We start from the raw sequence: 16210 nt of genomic DNA, 5'->3' as shown, positions 1-16210 counted from the left end.
AGTAGTAACAGCAGTAGTACTATAGCAGTGGTAGTAGTAACAGCAGTAGTACTATATCAGTGGTAGTAGTAACAGCAGTAGTACTATAGCTGGTAGTAGTAACAGCAGTAGTACTATAGCAGTGGTAGTAGTAACAGCAGTAGTACTAGCAGTGGTAGTAGTAACAGCAGTAGTACTATATCAGTGGTAGTAGTAACAGCAGTAGTACTATATCAGTGGTAGTAGTAACAGCAGTAGTACTATATCAGTGGTAGTAGTAACAGCAGTAGTACTATATCAGTGGTAGTAGTAACAGCAGTAGTACTATATCAGTGGTAGTAGTAACAGCAGTAGTACTATATCAGTGGTAGTAGTAACAGCAGTAGTACTATATCAGTGGTAGTAGTAACAGCAGTAGTACTATAGCTGTGTAGTAACAGCAGTAGTACTATATCAGTGGTAGTAGTAACAGCGGTAGTACTATATCAGTGGTAGTAGTAACAGCAGTAGTACTATATCAGTGGTAGTAGTAACAGCAGTAGTACTATAGCAGTGGTAGTAGTAACAGCAGTAGTACTATATCAGTGGTAGTAGTAACAGCAGTAGTACTATATCAGTGGTAGTAGTAACAGCGGTAGTACTATATCAGTGGTAGTAGTAACAGCAGTAGTACTATATCAGTGGTAGTAGTAACAGCAGTAGTACTATATCAGTGGTAGTATAACAGCAGTAGTACTATAGCAGTGGTAGTAGTAACAGCAGTAGTACTATAGCAGTGGTAGTAGTAACAGCAGTAGTACTATATCAGTGGTAGTAGTAACAGCAGTAGTACTATAGCAGTGGTAGTAGTAACAGCAGTAGTACTATATCAGTGGTAGTAGTAACAGCAGTAGTACTATATCAGTGGTAGTAGTAACAGCAGTAGTACTATAGTAGTGGTAGTAGTAACAGCAGTAGTACTATATCAGTGGTAGTAGTAACAGCAGTAGTACTATATCAGTGGTAGTAGTAACAGCAGTAGTACTATATCAGTGGTAGTAGTAACAGCAGTAGTACTATAGCAGTGGTAGTAGTAACAGCAGTAGTACTATATCAGTGGTAGTAGTAACAGCAGTAGTACTATAGCAGTGGTAGTAGTAACAGCAGTAGTACTATATCAGTGGTAGTAGTAACAGCAGTAGTACTATATCAGTGGTAGTAGTAACAGCAGTAGTACTATATCAGTGGTAGTAGTAACAGCAGTAGTACTATAGCAGTGGTAGTAGTAACAGCAGTAGTACTATATCAGTGGTAGTAGTAACAGCAGTAGTACTATAGCAGTGGTAGTAGTAACAGCAGTAGTACTATAGCAGTGGTAGTAGTAACAGCAGTAGTACTATATCAGTGGTAGTAGTAACAGCAGTAGTACTATATCAGTGGTAGTAGTAACAGCAGTAGTACTATATCAGTGGTAGTAGTAACAGCAGTAGTACTATAGCAGTGGTAGTAGTAACAGCAGTAGTACTATAGCAGTGGTAGTAGTAACAGCAGTAGTACTATAGCAGTGGTAGTAGTAACAGCAGTGAGTACTATCAGTGGTAGTAGTAACAGCAGTAGTACTATATCAGTGGTAGTAGTAACAGCAGTAGTACTATAGCAGTGGTAGTAGTAACAGCAGTAGTACTATATCAGTGGTAGTAGTAACAGCAGTAGTACTATATCAGTGGTAGTAGTAACAGCAGTAGTACTATAGCAGTGGTAGTAGTAACAGCAGTAGTACTATATCAGTGGTAGTAGTAACAGCAGTAGTACTATATCAGTGGTAGTAGTAACAGCAGTAGTACTATAGCAGTGGTAGTAGTAACAGCAGTAGTACTATATCAGTGGTAGTAGTAACAGCAGTAGTACTATAGCAGTGGTAGTAGTAACAGCAGTAGTACTATAGCAGTGGTAGTAGTAACAGCAGTAGTACTATATCAGTGGTAGTAGTAACAGCAGTAGTACTATATCAGTGGTAGTAGTAACAGCAGTAGTACTATAGCAGTGGTAGTAGTAACAGCAGTAGTACTATATCAGTGGTAGTAGTAACAGCGGTAGTACTATATCAGTGGTAGTAGTAACAGCAGTAGTACTATAGCAGTGGTAGTAGTAACAGCAGTAGTACTATATCAGTGGTAGTAGTAACAGCAGTAGTACTATAGCAGTGGTAGTAGTAACAGCAGTAGTACTATATCAGTGGTAGTAGTAACAGCAGTAGTACTATATCAGTGGTAGTAGTAACAGCAGTAGTACTATATCAGTGGTAGTAGTAACAGCAGTAGTACTATATCAGTGGTAGTAGTAACAGCAGTAGTACTATAGCAGTGGTAGTAGTAACAGCAGTAGTACTATATCAGTGGTAGTAGTAACAGCAGTAGTACTATATCAGTGGTAGTAGTAACAGCAGTAGTACTATATCAGTGGTAGTAGTAACAGCAGTAGTACTATATCAGTGGTAGTAGTAACAGCAGTAGTACTATATCAGTGGTAGTAGTAACAGCAGTAGTACTATAGCAGTGGTAGTAGTAACAGCAGTAGTACTATAGCAGTGGTAGTAGTAACAGCAGTAGTACTATATCAGTGGTAGTAGTAACAGCGGTAGTACTATATCAGTGGTAGTAGTAACAGCAGTAGTACTATAGCAGTGGTAGTAGTAACAGCAGTAGTACTATATCAGTGGTAGTAGTAACAGCAGTAGTACTATATCAGTGGTAGTAGTAACAGCAGTAGTACTATATCAGTGGTAGTAGTAACAGCAGTAGTACTATATCAGTGGTAGTAGTAACAGCAGTAGTACTATATCAGTGGTAGTAGTAACAGCAGTAGTACTATATCAGTGGTAGTAGTAACAGCAGTAGTACTATATCAGTGGTAGTAGTAACAGCAGTAGTACTATAGCAGTGGTAGTAGTAACAGCAGTAGTACTATATCAGTGGTAGTAGTAACAGCAGTAGTACTATATCAGTGGTAGTAGTAACAGCAGTAGTACTATATCAGTGGTAGTAGTAACAGCAGTAGTACTATATCAGTGGTAGTAGTAACAGCAGTAGTACTATATCAGTGGTAGTAGTAACAGCAGTAGTACTATATCAGTGGTAGTAGTAACAGCAGTAGTACTATAGCAGTGGTAGTAGTAACAGCGGTAGTACTATATCAGTGGTAGTAGTAACAGCAGTAGTACTATATCAGTGGTAGTAGTAACAGCAGTAGTACTATATCAGTGGTAGTAGTAACAGCAGTAGTACTATATCAGTGGTAGTAGTAACAGCAGTAGTACTATATCAGTGGTAGTAGTACAGCAGTAGTACTATATCAGTGGTAGTAGTAACAGCAGTAGTACTATAGCAGTGGTAGTAGTAACAGCAGTAGTACTATATCAGTGGTAGTAGTAACAGCAGTAGTACTATATCAGTGGTAGTAGTAACAGCAGTAGTACTATATCAGTGGTAGTAGTAACAGCAGTAGTACTATATCAGTGGTAGTAGTAACAGCAGTAGTACTATAGCAGTGGTAGTAGTAACAGCAGTAGTACTATATCAGTGGTAGTAGTAACAGCAGTAGTACTATATCAGTGGTAGTAGTAACAGCAGTAGTACTATAGCAGTGGTAGTAGTAACAGCAGTAGTACTATATCAGTGGTAGTAGTAACAGCAGTAGTACTATATCAGTGGTAGTAGTAACAGCAGTAGTACTATATCAGTGGTAGTAGTAACAGCAGTAGTACTATATCAGTGGTAGTAGTAACAGCAGTAGTACTATATCAGTGGTAGTAGTAACAGCAGTAGTACTATATCAGTGTGTAGTAGTAACAGCAGTAGTACTATAGCAGTGGTAGTAGTAACAGCAGTAGTACTATATCAGTGGTAGTAGTAACAGCAGTAGTACTATATCAGTGGTAGTAGTAACAGCAGTAGTACTATATCAGTGGTAGTAGTAACAGCAGTAGTACTATAGCAGTGGTAGTAGTAACAGCAGTAGTACTATAGCAGTGGTAGTAGTAACAGCAGTAGTACTATATCAGTGGTAGTAGTAACAGCAGTAGTACTATATCAGTGGTAGTAGTAACAGCAGTAGTACTATATCAGTGGTAGTAGTAACAGCAGTAGTACTATATCAGTGGTAGTAGTAACAGCAGTAGTACTATATCAGTGGTAGTAGTAACAGCAGTAGTACTATATCAGTGGTAGTAGTAACAGCAGTAGTACTATATCAGTGGTAGTAGTAACAGCAGTAGTACTATATCAGTGGTAGTAGTAACAGCAGTAGTACTATATCAGTGGTAGTAGTAACAGCAGTAGTACTATATCAGTGGTAGTAGTAACAGCAGTAGTACTATATCAGTGGTAGTAGTAACAGCAGTAGTACTATATCAGTGGTAGTAGTAACAGCAGTAGTACTATATCAGTGGTAGTAGTAACAGCAGTAGTACTATATCAGTGGTAGTAGTAACAGCAGTAGTACTATAGCAGTGGTAGTAGTAACAGCAGTAGTACTATAGCAGTGGTAGTAGTAACAGCAGTAGTACTATATCAGTGGTAGTAGTAACAGCAGTAGTACTATATCAGTGGTAGTAGTAACAGCAGTAGTACTATAGCAGTGGTAGTAGTAACAGCAGTAGTACTATGGCAGTGGTAGTAGTAACAGCAGTAGTACTATATCAGTGGTAGTAGTAACAGCAGTAGTACTATATCAGTGGTAGTAGTAACAGCAGTAGTACTATAGCAGTGGTAGTAGTAACAGCAGTAGTACTATATCAGTGGTAGTAGTAACAGCAGTAGTACTATATCAGTGGTAGTAGTAACAGCAGTAGTACTATATCAGTGGTAGTAGTAACAGCAGTAGTACTATATCAGCGGTAGTAGCAGCAGTAGTACTATATCAGTGGTAGTAGTAACAGCAGTAGTACTATAGCAGTGGTAGTAGTAACAGCAGTAGTACTATAGCAGTGGTAGTAGTAACAGCAGTAGTACTATATCAGTGGTAGTAGTAACAGCAGTAGTACTATATCAGTGGTAGTAGTAACAGCAGTAGTACTATAGCAGTGGTAGTAGTAACAGCAGTAGTACTATATCAGTGGTAGTAGTAACAGCAGTAGTACTATATCAGTGGTAGTAGTAACAGCAGTAGTACTATATCAGTGGTAGTAGTAACAGCAGTAGTACTATATCAGTGGTAGTAGTAACAGCAGTAGTACTATATCAGTGGTAGTAGTAACAGCAGTAGTACTATATCAGTGGTAGTAGTAACAGCAGTAGTACTATATCAGTGGTAGTAGTAACAGCAGTAGTACTATAGCAGTGGTAGTAGTAACAGCAGTAGTACTATATCAGTGGTAGTAGTAACAGCAGTAGTACTATATCAGTGGTAGTAGTAACAGCAGTAGTACTATATCAGTGGTAGTAGTAACAGCAGTAGTACTATATCAGTGGTAGTAGTAACAGCAGTAGTACTATATCAGTGGTAGTAGTAACAGCAGTAGTACTATATCAGTGGTAGTAGTAACAGCAGTAGTACTATATCAGTGGTAGTAGTAACAGCAGTAGTACTATATCAGTGGTAGTAGTAACAGCAGTAGTACTATAGCAGTGGTAGTAGTAACAGCAGTAGTACTGATATCAGTGGTAGTAGTAACAGCAGTAGTACTATATCAGTGGTAGTAGTAACAGCAGTAGTACTATATCAGTGGTAGTAGTAACAGCAGTAGTACTATATCAGTGGTAGTAGTAACAGCAGTAGTACTATATCAGTGGTAGTAGTAACAGCAGTAGTACTATAGCAGTGGTAGTAGTAACAGCAGTAGTACTATATCAGTGGTAGTAGTAACAGCAGTAGTACTATAGCAGTGGTAGTAGTAACAGCAGTAGTACTATATCAGTGGTAGTAGTAACAGCAGTAGTACTATATCAGTGGTAGTAGTAACAGCAGTAGTACTATATCAGTGGTAGTAGTAACAGCAGTAGTACTATATCAGTGGTAGTAGTAACAGCAGTAGTACTATATCAGTGGTAGTAGTAACAGCAGTAGTACTATATCAGTGGTAGTAGTAACAGCAGTAGTACTATAGCAGTGGTAGTAGTAACAGCAGTAGTACTATAGCAGTGGTAGTAGTAACAGCAGTAGTACTATAGCAGTGGTAGTAGTAACAGCAGTAGTACTATATCAGTGGTAGTAGTAACAGCAGTAGTACTATAGCAGTGGTAGTAGTAACAGCAGTAGTACTATATCAGTGGTAGTAGTAACAGCAGTAGTACTATAGCAGTGGTAGTAGTAACAGCAGTAGTACTATATCAGTGGTAGTAGTAACAGCAGTAGTACTATAGCAGTGGTAGTAGTAACAGCAGTAGTACTATAGCAGTGGTAGTAGTAACAGCAGTAGTACTATATCAGTGGTAGTAGTAACAGCAGTAGTACTATAGCAGTGGTAGTAGTAACAGCAGTAGTACTATATCAGTGGTAGTAGTAACAGCAGTAGTACTATAGCGGTGGTAGTAGTAACAGCAGTAGTACTATATCAGTGGTAGTAGTAACAGCAGTAGTACTATAGCAGTGGTAGTAGTAACAGCAGTAGTACTATATCAGTGGTAGTAGTAACAGCAGTCCTAGTACTATAGCAGTGGTAGTAGTAACAGCAGTAGTACTATATCAGTGGTAGTAGTAACAGCAGTAGTACTATAGCAGTGGTAGTAGTAACAGCAGTAGTACTATAGCAGTGGTAGTAGTAACAGCAGTAGTACTATATCAGTGGTAGTAGTAACAGCAGTAGTACTATATCAGTGGTAGTAGTAACGCAGTAGTACTATATCAGTGGTAGTAGTAACAGCAGTAGTACTATATCAGTGGTAGTAGTAACAGCAGTAGTACTATATCAGTGGTAGTAGTAACAGCAGTAGTACTATATCAGTGGTAGTAGTAACAGCAGTAGTACTATAGCAGTGGTAGTAGTAACAGCAGTAGTACTATAGCAGTGGTAGTAGTAACAGCAGTAGTACTATATCAGTGGTAGTAGTAACAGCAGTAGTACTATATCAGTGGTAGTAGTAACAGCAGTAGTACTATATCAGTGGTAGTAGTAACAGCAGTAGTACTATATCAGTGGTAGTAGTAACAGCAGTAGTACTATAGCAGTGGTAGTAGTAACAGCAGTAGTACTATATCAGTGGTAGTAGTAACGGCAGTAGTACTATATCAGTGGTAGTAGTAACAGCGGTAGTAGCTATAGCAGTGGTAGTAGTAACAGCAGTAGTACTATATCAGTGGTAGTAGTAGCAGCAAGGTAGTACTATATCAGTGGTAGTAGTAACAGCAGGTCTAAGGGTAGTAGCTGGTAGTAGTAACAGCAGTAGTACTATATCAGTGGTAGTAGTAACAGCAGTAGTACTATAGCCAGTGGTATTAGTAACAGCAGTAGTACTATATCAGTGGTAGTAGTAACAGCAGTAGCTGATCCCTCTAACCCATGTCCTCTCCTCAGGTTACTGTGAGGAGGCAGGTGCAGTGGGAGGGGCGGGACTAGAGGATGACCTCAGTGATCTACGATTGGACGATGAGAATGAGGAGCAGCCACCACTCATCCTGGAGACAGACTGACTGACAGCCGGAGCAACCAATCAGAGAGCACCTCTGGTGCTGCTAGGAACATGTGACATGGAGGGTGGAATTAAAAACTCTCAGCGTTCCACAGCGCCTCTGTCTGTCTGTGGATGTATACATATTTCTCCCTCCCTCCCTCCCTCCCTCCCTCCCTCCCTCCCTCCCTCCCTCCCTCCCTCCCTCCCTCCCTCCCTCCCTCCTCCTCCCTCCCTCCTCCTCCCTCCCTCCCTCCTCCCTCCCTCCCTCCCTCCCTCCCTCCCTCCCTCCCTCCCTCCCTCCTTCCCTCCCTCCCTCCCTCCCTCTCCCTCTCTCCTCTCTCCCTCTCTCCCTCCCTCTCTCCCTCTCTCTCCTCCCTCTCTCCCTCCATCCCTCCCTCCTCCCTCCCTCTCTCTCTCTGTCTCTCTCTCTCTCCCTCCCTCTCTCCCTCCCTCCCTCTGCAGGTGACTCTGTAGCTTTGCATGTACATGTGCCAAGACCAGAACTCTACGCAACGCTCTAACGAGGACCTCTGAAGTGTGTGTGTGTGAGTGTGTGTGAGTGTGGGCTGAGCTGTAAATGTGTGTGCTGGGCATGTACATTAGCATACATTAGTGTTAGCGTCCCAGTCGCTCACTGGCTACCCAATCAGATGGAGGCTCAGTGGACAAGCCCTGCCCCCTCTCTCTGAGGGCTGCAGACATTGGCCGATGAAATTGATTGACCGATCAGTCAGACCAGTGTCTGATAAGGTGAGGAATGTAATGAGGTGTGTGTGTGTGTTTAACCCATAGCGATCGAGGACTCGTCATCTATATAACCCGTTTTAGCATGGACATTGCCATCGTCCACCATTTTAAAGTAGCCATCTGGGTGGGGGAGTTGTAGCTTCAATGGCGCTGTCACAGACGGTATAATGGCACAGATACAAAGACCATTCCTCCATCTACCTCTATGGTGTAACCAGGGATGGAACTAGGGGTGACTGATGTTTAGCCAATAGAGGCCTACGTCCCTGGTGGTGACCTCTGATTGGTTGGTCAGAAACAACGGGTAGTGACATCATCAAGACGGGGGGGGGCGGGCATGTCCACTGGGGTCTCGTCAAACGCATTATCCTCTGGGGTGAGGCGGAGCGGCTAGAGACGGACAGGGTCACGTGACCAGACGTTTTCTAATGATTCATGATTTTTTGTATAAAATGTGAAATGTTGTTGATCGGAAACTAAATAAAGTCCTTCGTGTTGATGTAACGGACGTTTCTCTGTCCTTCGTGTTAATGTCCTTCTCTCTCTATAAGAGGACTCAAAACAAACTACAAATGCATCCAAGGAGTTTTGTAGAGTCGCAAGCTTGACGTAGTCATTGCATGCAAGGGATTATGGGACCAAATATATGGAGGTAAAATAGTGCCTTAAGTGTAGAAGCATGTAAAATATGAGTTGCACCTGTATAATCCAGTTTTGTAGTTGCAAAAAAATATTTGCAAACATGTAACTTATTTTGAAAATAAATGCAACACTCACAAGGGTTAGGGTTAGTAACGTGTGAATAAATACAACACTTGCAAACATGTAACCTTGATATGTGAATACATTTAAATAAGATTTGCAAGAATGCAACTCAATTTAAAAATGAAGGCAACTCCTTTACTAAACTTGCGACGGGTCGAATCTCTGCCCTCTGTGAGTTTTGTGACTAACCTCTGCCAAAGGTTCTGTAGTTGTGCTTGTAAAAGCTGCTCTGCAAGCAGCAGAGGGAAAACACCACAGCTCTGGTAGGCAACGGTTTTTTCTTCTTCTGACCAATCAGGTGAAGTGTTGTCTTTCTGGAATGCGCTTTCTCATTTCACAGGGTTCCGGTCTGGAAGCTCGCTGTGCTAAATATGAATCAAATTTGTTAAAATTACTAGAAAAAATGATATTCGAGAATTTGAAATCTACAACAAGGCGTTGGTGAGAAGATGGCGGGAATAATTAAAACAATGGTTTCCACATTAGCATAACCGCTACAAAGCTGATGCTAGCTAGCTAGCCTCTTTTCTATTGAAATTGCATGGCTGGTTAGCTAGCTAGCCTCTTTTCTATTGAAATAGCATGGCTGGTTAGCTAGCTAGCTAGCCTCTTTTCTATTGAAATTGCATGGCTGGTTAGCTAGCTAGCTAGCCTCTTTTCTATTGAAATTGCATGGCTGGTTAGCTAGCTAGCGAGCGTTCTAGCCTTCTGGCTAGCCTGTATCTAGTGTTTTCTTGGTCAGTTGTAGATGAGCTGTGGAGCCGTACGGTTCTTAGGCCGCGTTCTCATTATTGTTATCCCTATTTACCTGAAGTTACTTACCTGAAGATCTGTGGATTCCTGTACTATTTACCTGAAGTTACTTACCTGAAGATCTGTGGATTCCTGTACTATTTACCTGAAGTTACTTCACCTGAAGATCTGTGGATTCCTGTACTATTTACCTGAAGTTACTTACCTGAAGATCTGTGGATTCCTGTACTATTTACCTGAAAGTTACTTACCTGAAGATCTGTGGATTCCTGTACATACCGGAAGTTACTACCTGGAAGATCTGTGGATTCCCGTACTATTTACCTGAAGTTACTTACCTGGAAGATCTGTGGATTCCTGTACTATTTACCTGAAGTTACTGGCCTGAAGATCTGTGGATTCTGTACCATTTACCCGAAGACTTCTTTACCTGGAAGATCTGTGGATTCCTGACTATTTACCTGAAGTTACTTACCTGAAGATCTGTGGATTCCTGTACATACCGGAAACCTGTTTTTTACTCTATATGCCAGAGTCTGTGGTCGTTTTAACTGCAGCGAGTGAAGCTATCTCCCGGACAGCCTCAAGCTAAGCTACCGCTGTCCCTACAGCCTGCTTTGGGTGAGCTAGCTAGAACAGCATCGGCTAGCTAGCTACACTATCAGATAGACATTTCCAGGAAAAGCTCGGACGGAGATGGCTACCCTGTAGTAACATTATTATTTGAAACCACCACATGCACGTTATCTGCATCTGTGTTACATTCCATATGATCTTTTAATATATTTGGACTGTATTGCTGTCGGTCTCAAGTTGTATGAAAATGTATGCACTCTCACTAACTGTAAGTCGCTCTGGATAAGAGCGTCTGCTAAATGAACTAAAATGTAAAATGTAAAAAATGTACAAATCGTCAGCATGAAGAATACTGAATCCTCTTTCAGATCTGCTAAGCACACCTCTGCTAGCCTCCGAGTGGTTGGGTAAGCTCCTTCCTGAGTGGCCCTGTCCAGGGCTGCCATTGGACGGGGCCACAATGTCTACTGACTAGGTACCCCCCTCTGCCTTGCCCAACCCCTCCTGTCTCAGTCCCCAGTAATTATTCTGCAATAGTTGATGTGCCGGGGGGGGGGCTAGGGTCGGCTTGTCTTATCTGGACCCGTATTCACGAAGCGTCTGCTAAATGGCATATTATATTATTTATTATTAATAGTTGATGTGCCGGGGGGCTAAGGGTCGGCTTGTCTTATCTGGACCCGTATTCACGAAGCGTCTACAAATGGCATATTATATTATTTATTATTAATAGTTGATGTGCGGGGGGCTAGGGTCAGCTTGTCTTATCTGGACCCGTATTCACAAAGCGTCCGCTAAATGGCATATTATATTATTTATTATTAATAGTTGATGTGCCGGGGGGGCTAGGGTCAGCTTGTCTTATCTGGACCCGTATTCACAAGCGTCTGCTAAATGGCATATTATATTATTTATTATTAATAGTTGATGTGCCGGGGGGGCTAGGGTCAGCTTGTCTTATCTGGACCCGTATTCACAAAGCGTCTGCTAAATGGCATATTATATTATTTATTATTAATAGTTGATGTGCGGGGGGCTAGGGTCAGCTTGTCTTATCTGGACCCGTATTCACAAAGCGTCTGCTAAATGGCATATTATATTATTTATTATTAATAGTTGATGTGCCGGGGGGCTAGGGTCAGCTTGTCTTATCTGGACCCGTATTCACAAAGCGTCTGCTAAATGGCATATTATATTATTTATTATTAATAGTTGATGTGCCGGGGGCTAGGGTCAGCTTGTCTTATCTGGACCCGTATTCACAAAGCGTCTGCTAAATGGCATATTATATTATTTATTATTAATAGTTGATGTGCCGGGGGGCTAGGTCAGCTTGTCTTATCTGGACCCGTATTCACAAAGCGATCTGCTAAATGGCATATTATATTATTTATTATTAATAGTTGATGTGCCGGGGGCTAGGATCAGCTTGTCTTATCTGGACCCCGTATTCACAAAGCGTCTGCTAAATGGCACATTATATTATTTATTATTAATAGTTGATGTGCGGGGGCTAGGGTCAGCTTGTCTTATCTGGACCCGTATTCACAAAGCGTCTGCTAAATGGCATATTATATTATTTATTATTAATAGTTGATGTGCCGGGGGCTAGGTCAGCTTGTCTTATCTGGACCCGTATTCACAAAGCGTCTGCCAAATGGCATATTATATTATTTATTATTAATAGTTGATGTGCCGGGGGCTAGGTCAGCTTGTCTTATCGGACCCGTATTCACGAGCATCCGCTAAATGGCATATTATATTACTTTATTATTAATAGTTGATGTGCCGGGGGAGACTAGGATCAGCTTTTCTTATCTGGACCCGTATTCACGAAAGCGTCTGCTAAATGGCATATTATATTATTTATTATTAACAGTTGATGTGCCTGGGGGGCTAGGATCAGCTTGTCTTATCTGGACCCGTATTCACAAAGCGTCTGCTAAATGGCATATTATATTATTTATTAATAGTTGATGCGGGGGCTAGGATCAGCTTGTCTTATCTGGACCCGTATTCACAAAGCGTCTGCTAAATGGCATATTATATTATTTATTATTAATAGTTGATGTGCCGGGGGGCTAGGGTCAGCTTGTCTTATCTGGACCGTATTCACAAAGCGTCTCTAAATGGCATATTATATTATTTATTATTAATAGTTGATGTGCCGGGGGAGCTAGGGTCGAGCTTGTCTTATCTGGACCCGTATTCACAAAGCGTCTGCTAAATGGCATATTATATTATATTATTAATAGTTGATGTAGCGGGGGCTAGGATCAGCTTGTCTTATCTGGACCCGTATTCACAAAGCGTCTGCTAAATGGCATATTATATTATTTATTATTAATAGTTGATGTGCGGGGGGCTAGGGTCAGCTTGTCTTATCTGGACCCGTATTCACAAAGCGTCTGCTAAATGGCATATTATATTATTTATTATTAATAGTTGATGTGCCGGGGGGCTAGGTCAGCTTATTTATCTGGACCCGTATTCACAAAGCGTCTGCTAAATGGCATATTATATTATTTATTATTAATAGTTGATGTGCCGGGGGGCTAGGGTCAGCTTTCTTATCTGGACCCGTATTCACAAAGCGTCTGCTAAATGGCATATTATATTATTTACCATCAAGTTGAGTGCTCCCCGGGGCTAGGGTCAGCTTGTCTTATCTGGACCCGTATTCACAAAGCGTCAAATGTGTATATTATATTATTTATTATTAATCAGTTGATGTGCCGGGGTGGGGTCAGCTTGTCTTATCTGTGACCGTATTCACAAAGCGTCTGCTAAATGGCATATTATATTATTTATTATTATTGATGTGCCGGCGGGTCAGCTTGTCTTATCTGGACCCGGATTCACAAAGCGTCTCTAAATTGCATATCATATTATTGATCATTAATAGTTGATGTGCCGGGGGCAGGATCAGCTTGTCTTATCTGGACCCGTATTCACAAAGCGTCTGCTAAATGGCATATTATATTATTTATTATTAATAGTTGATGTGCCGGGGGCTAGGGTCGGCTTGTCTTATCGGACCCGTATTCACAAAGCGTCTGCTAAATGGCATATTATATTATTTATTATTAGTTGATGTGCCGGGGGGCTAGGGTCGGCTTGTCTTATCTGGACCCGTATTCACAAAGCGTCTGCTAAATGGCATATTATATTATTTATTATTAATAGTTGATGTGCCGGGGGGGCTAAGGGTCGGCTTGCCTTATCTGGACCCGTATTCACAAAGCGTCTGCTAAATGGCATATTATATTATTTATTATTAATAGTTGATGTGCCGGGGGACTAGGGTCGGCTTGTCTTATCTGGACCCGTATTCACAAAGCGTCTGCTAAATGGCATATTATATTATTTATTATTAATAGTTGATGTGCCGGGGGGGCTAGGGTCGGCTTGCCTTATCTGGACCCGTATTCACAAAGCGTCTGCTAAATGGCATATTATATTATTTATTATTAATAGTTGATGTGCGGGGGGCTAGGGTCAGCTTGTCTTATCTGGACCGTATTCCAAAGCGTCTGCTAAATGGCATATTATATTATTTATTATTAATAGTTGATGTGCGGGGGGCTAGGTTCAGCCTGTCTTATCTGGACCCGTATTCACAAAGCGTCTGCTAAATGGCATATTATATTATTTATTATTAATAGTTGATGTGCGGGGGGCTAGGTCGGCTTGCCTTATCTGGACCCGTATTCACAAAGCTCTGCTAAATGGCATATCATCTATTTATTATCCTTAATACTTATGAGCTAGGGTCAGCTTGCTTATCTGGACCCGTATTCACAAAGTTCTGCTAAATGGCATATTATATTATTTATTATTAATAGTTGATGTGCCGGGGAGCAGGGTCAGCTTGTCTTATCTGGACCCGTCATTCACAAAGCGTCTGCTAAATGGCATATTATATTATTTATTATTAATAGTTGATGTGCCGGGAACTAGAGTGGCTTTATCTGGACCCGTATTCACAAAGCGTCTGCTAAATGGCATATTATATTATTTGTTATTAATAGTTGATGTGCCGGGGGCTAGGGTCGGCTTGTCTTATCTGGACCCGTATTCACAAAGCGTCTGCTAAATGGCATATTATATTATTTATTATTAATAGTTGATGTCGGGGGGCTAGGGTCAGCTTGTCTTATCTGGACCCGTATTCACAAAGCGTCTGCTAAATGGCATATTATATTATTTATTATTAATAGTTGATGTGCCGGGGGGGGGGCTAGGGTCGGCTTGTCTTATCTGGACCCGTATTCACAAAGCGTCTTAAGAGTAGGTGCTGATTTAGGATCAGTTTTGACTTTTAGATCCTAATGAATCAGATGATATTGACTGGTGGGACCTGACCTGAGATCAGCACTCTTACTCTTGTTTTAGATCCTAATGAATCAGATGATATTGACTGGTGGGACCTGACCTGAGATCAGCACTCTTACTCTTGTGGCGTATTTCCATACAGGATTTACCCCCAGTGTTTTACCCAATACTTTTCTGTTTCCATCTACGCGGGCCGGCACCCGTGTCTCACTGGGCCGTGGCTCCGGCCCTGCTCTCACCCTGCTCTCACTGGGCCGTGGCTCCGGCCCTGCTCTCACCCTGCTCTCACTGGGCCTTGGCTCCGGCCCTGCTCTCACTGGGGGCCAAAGCCGTGCCGATGGTACTTTTTAGCTGGAATTTACATAACAATGGCTAACTGTGACCTTTAACACCTCACAAAGCAGAGGTTGTATGGAAACACCATGTCCCTAGTATAACATAAGGGTGTATACACTAGTGGAACACTGATGTTACAGTGAAAAAGCAGCGTTGGACGCTCTGTGAATATGGGCCCTGGTGTAACGTGTTCTCTCTCAGTGGCTCCCCTCCCGGAGGACCTGAGCCCCTGGTCGAGCCGCCGTTCCGACTCGCAGCTGTGGACCCCTGGCCTGATTTCACTGGGCGTTCCACCTTGTCCCAGACCCCTGCGGATCAAGTTTAGCCAGGTAGTCACGGTTTCACTGCGTAGGGCTTCTGAATCAAGTGCACCTACCGCCAACAGGGCTTCTGAATCAACTGCACCTACCGCCAACAGGGCTTCTGAATCAATGCACCTACCGCCAACAGGGCTTTGAATCAACTGCACCTACCGCCAACAGGGCTTCTGAATCAACTGCACCTACCGCCAACAGGGCTTCTGAATCAACTGCACCTACCACCAACAGGGCTTCTGAATCAACTGCACCTACTGCCAACAGGGCTTCTGAATCAAGTGCACCTACCCCAACAGGGCTCGAACCCCTACCCAGGCTGAATCAACTGCACGCAACAGGTTCTGAATCAACTGCACCCTACTGCACCAAGGGCTGAATCAACTGCACCTACCCCAACAGGGCTTCTGAATCAACTGCACCTACCCCAACAGGGCTTCTGAATCAACTGCACCTACCCCAACAGGGGCTTCTGAATCAACTGCACTACCGCCAACAGGGCAACAGCTCGTTACCTGTATAAAAGACATCTGGGAGCCAGAAATCTTTCTGATTGAGAGGGGGTCAAATATTTATTTCCCTCATTAAAATGCAAATCAATTTATTACATTTTTTACATGCGTTTTTCTGGATTTTTTTTGTTGTTATTCTGTCTCTCACTGTTCAAATAAACCTACCATTAAAATAAAAGACTGATCATTTCTTTGTCAGTGGGCAAACGTACAAAATCAGCAGGGGATCAAATAGTTTTTTCCCTCACTGTACCTCATTTCTATCAGCATGTCACCTGTGCAATTAGAGGCGAAAAAACTCTAGACC

At 41.9% G+C, this 16210-nt stretch overlaps 1 protein-coding gene across 1 annotated transcript in view; it reads left to right on the top strand.

The window, feature by feature from the left end:
* LOC121559394 (WD repeat domain phosphoinositide-interacting protein 2) overlaps positions 1-7584 on the top strand; it is a 63855-nt gene extending 56271 nt beyond the window's left edge. The window contains 1 exon segment of the mRNA XM_045218821.1: positions 7469-7584. Within this exon segment, the coding sequence (XP_045074756.1) occupies positions 7469-7584 (116 nt within the window).
* The last annotated feature ends 8626 nt before the right edge of the window (positions 7585-16210 follow it).

Source organism: Coregonus clupeaformis, unplaced genomic scaffold (assembly GCF_020615455.1).
Source record: "Coregonus clupeaformis isolate EN_2021a unplaced genomic scaffold, ASM2061545v1 scaf1824, whole genome shotgun sequence".
NCBI classification, from domain to species: Eukaryota; Metazoa; Chordata; class Actinopteri; order Salmoniformes; family Salmonidae; genus Coregonus; species Coregonus clupeaformis.
This window is presented reverse-complemented; position numbering and strand designations above follow the sequence as displayed.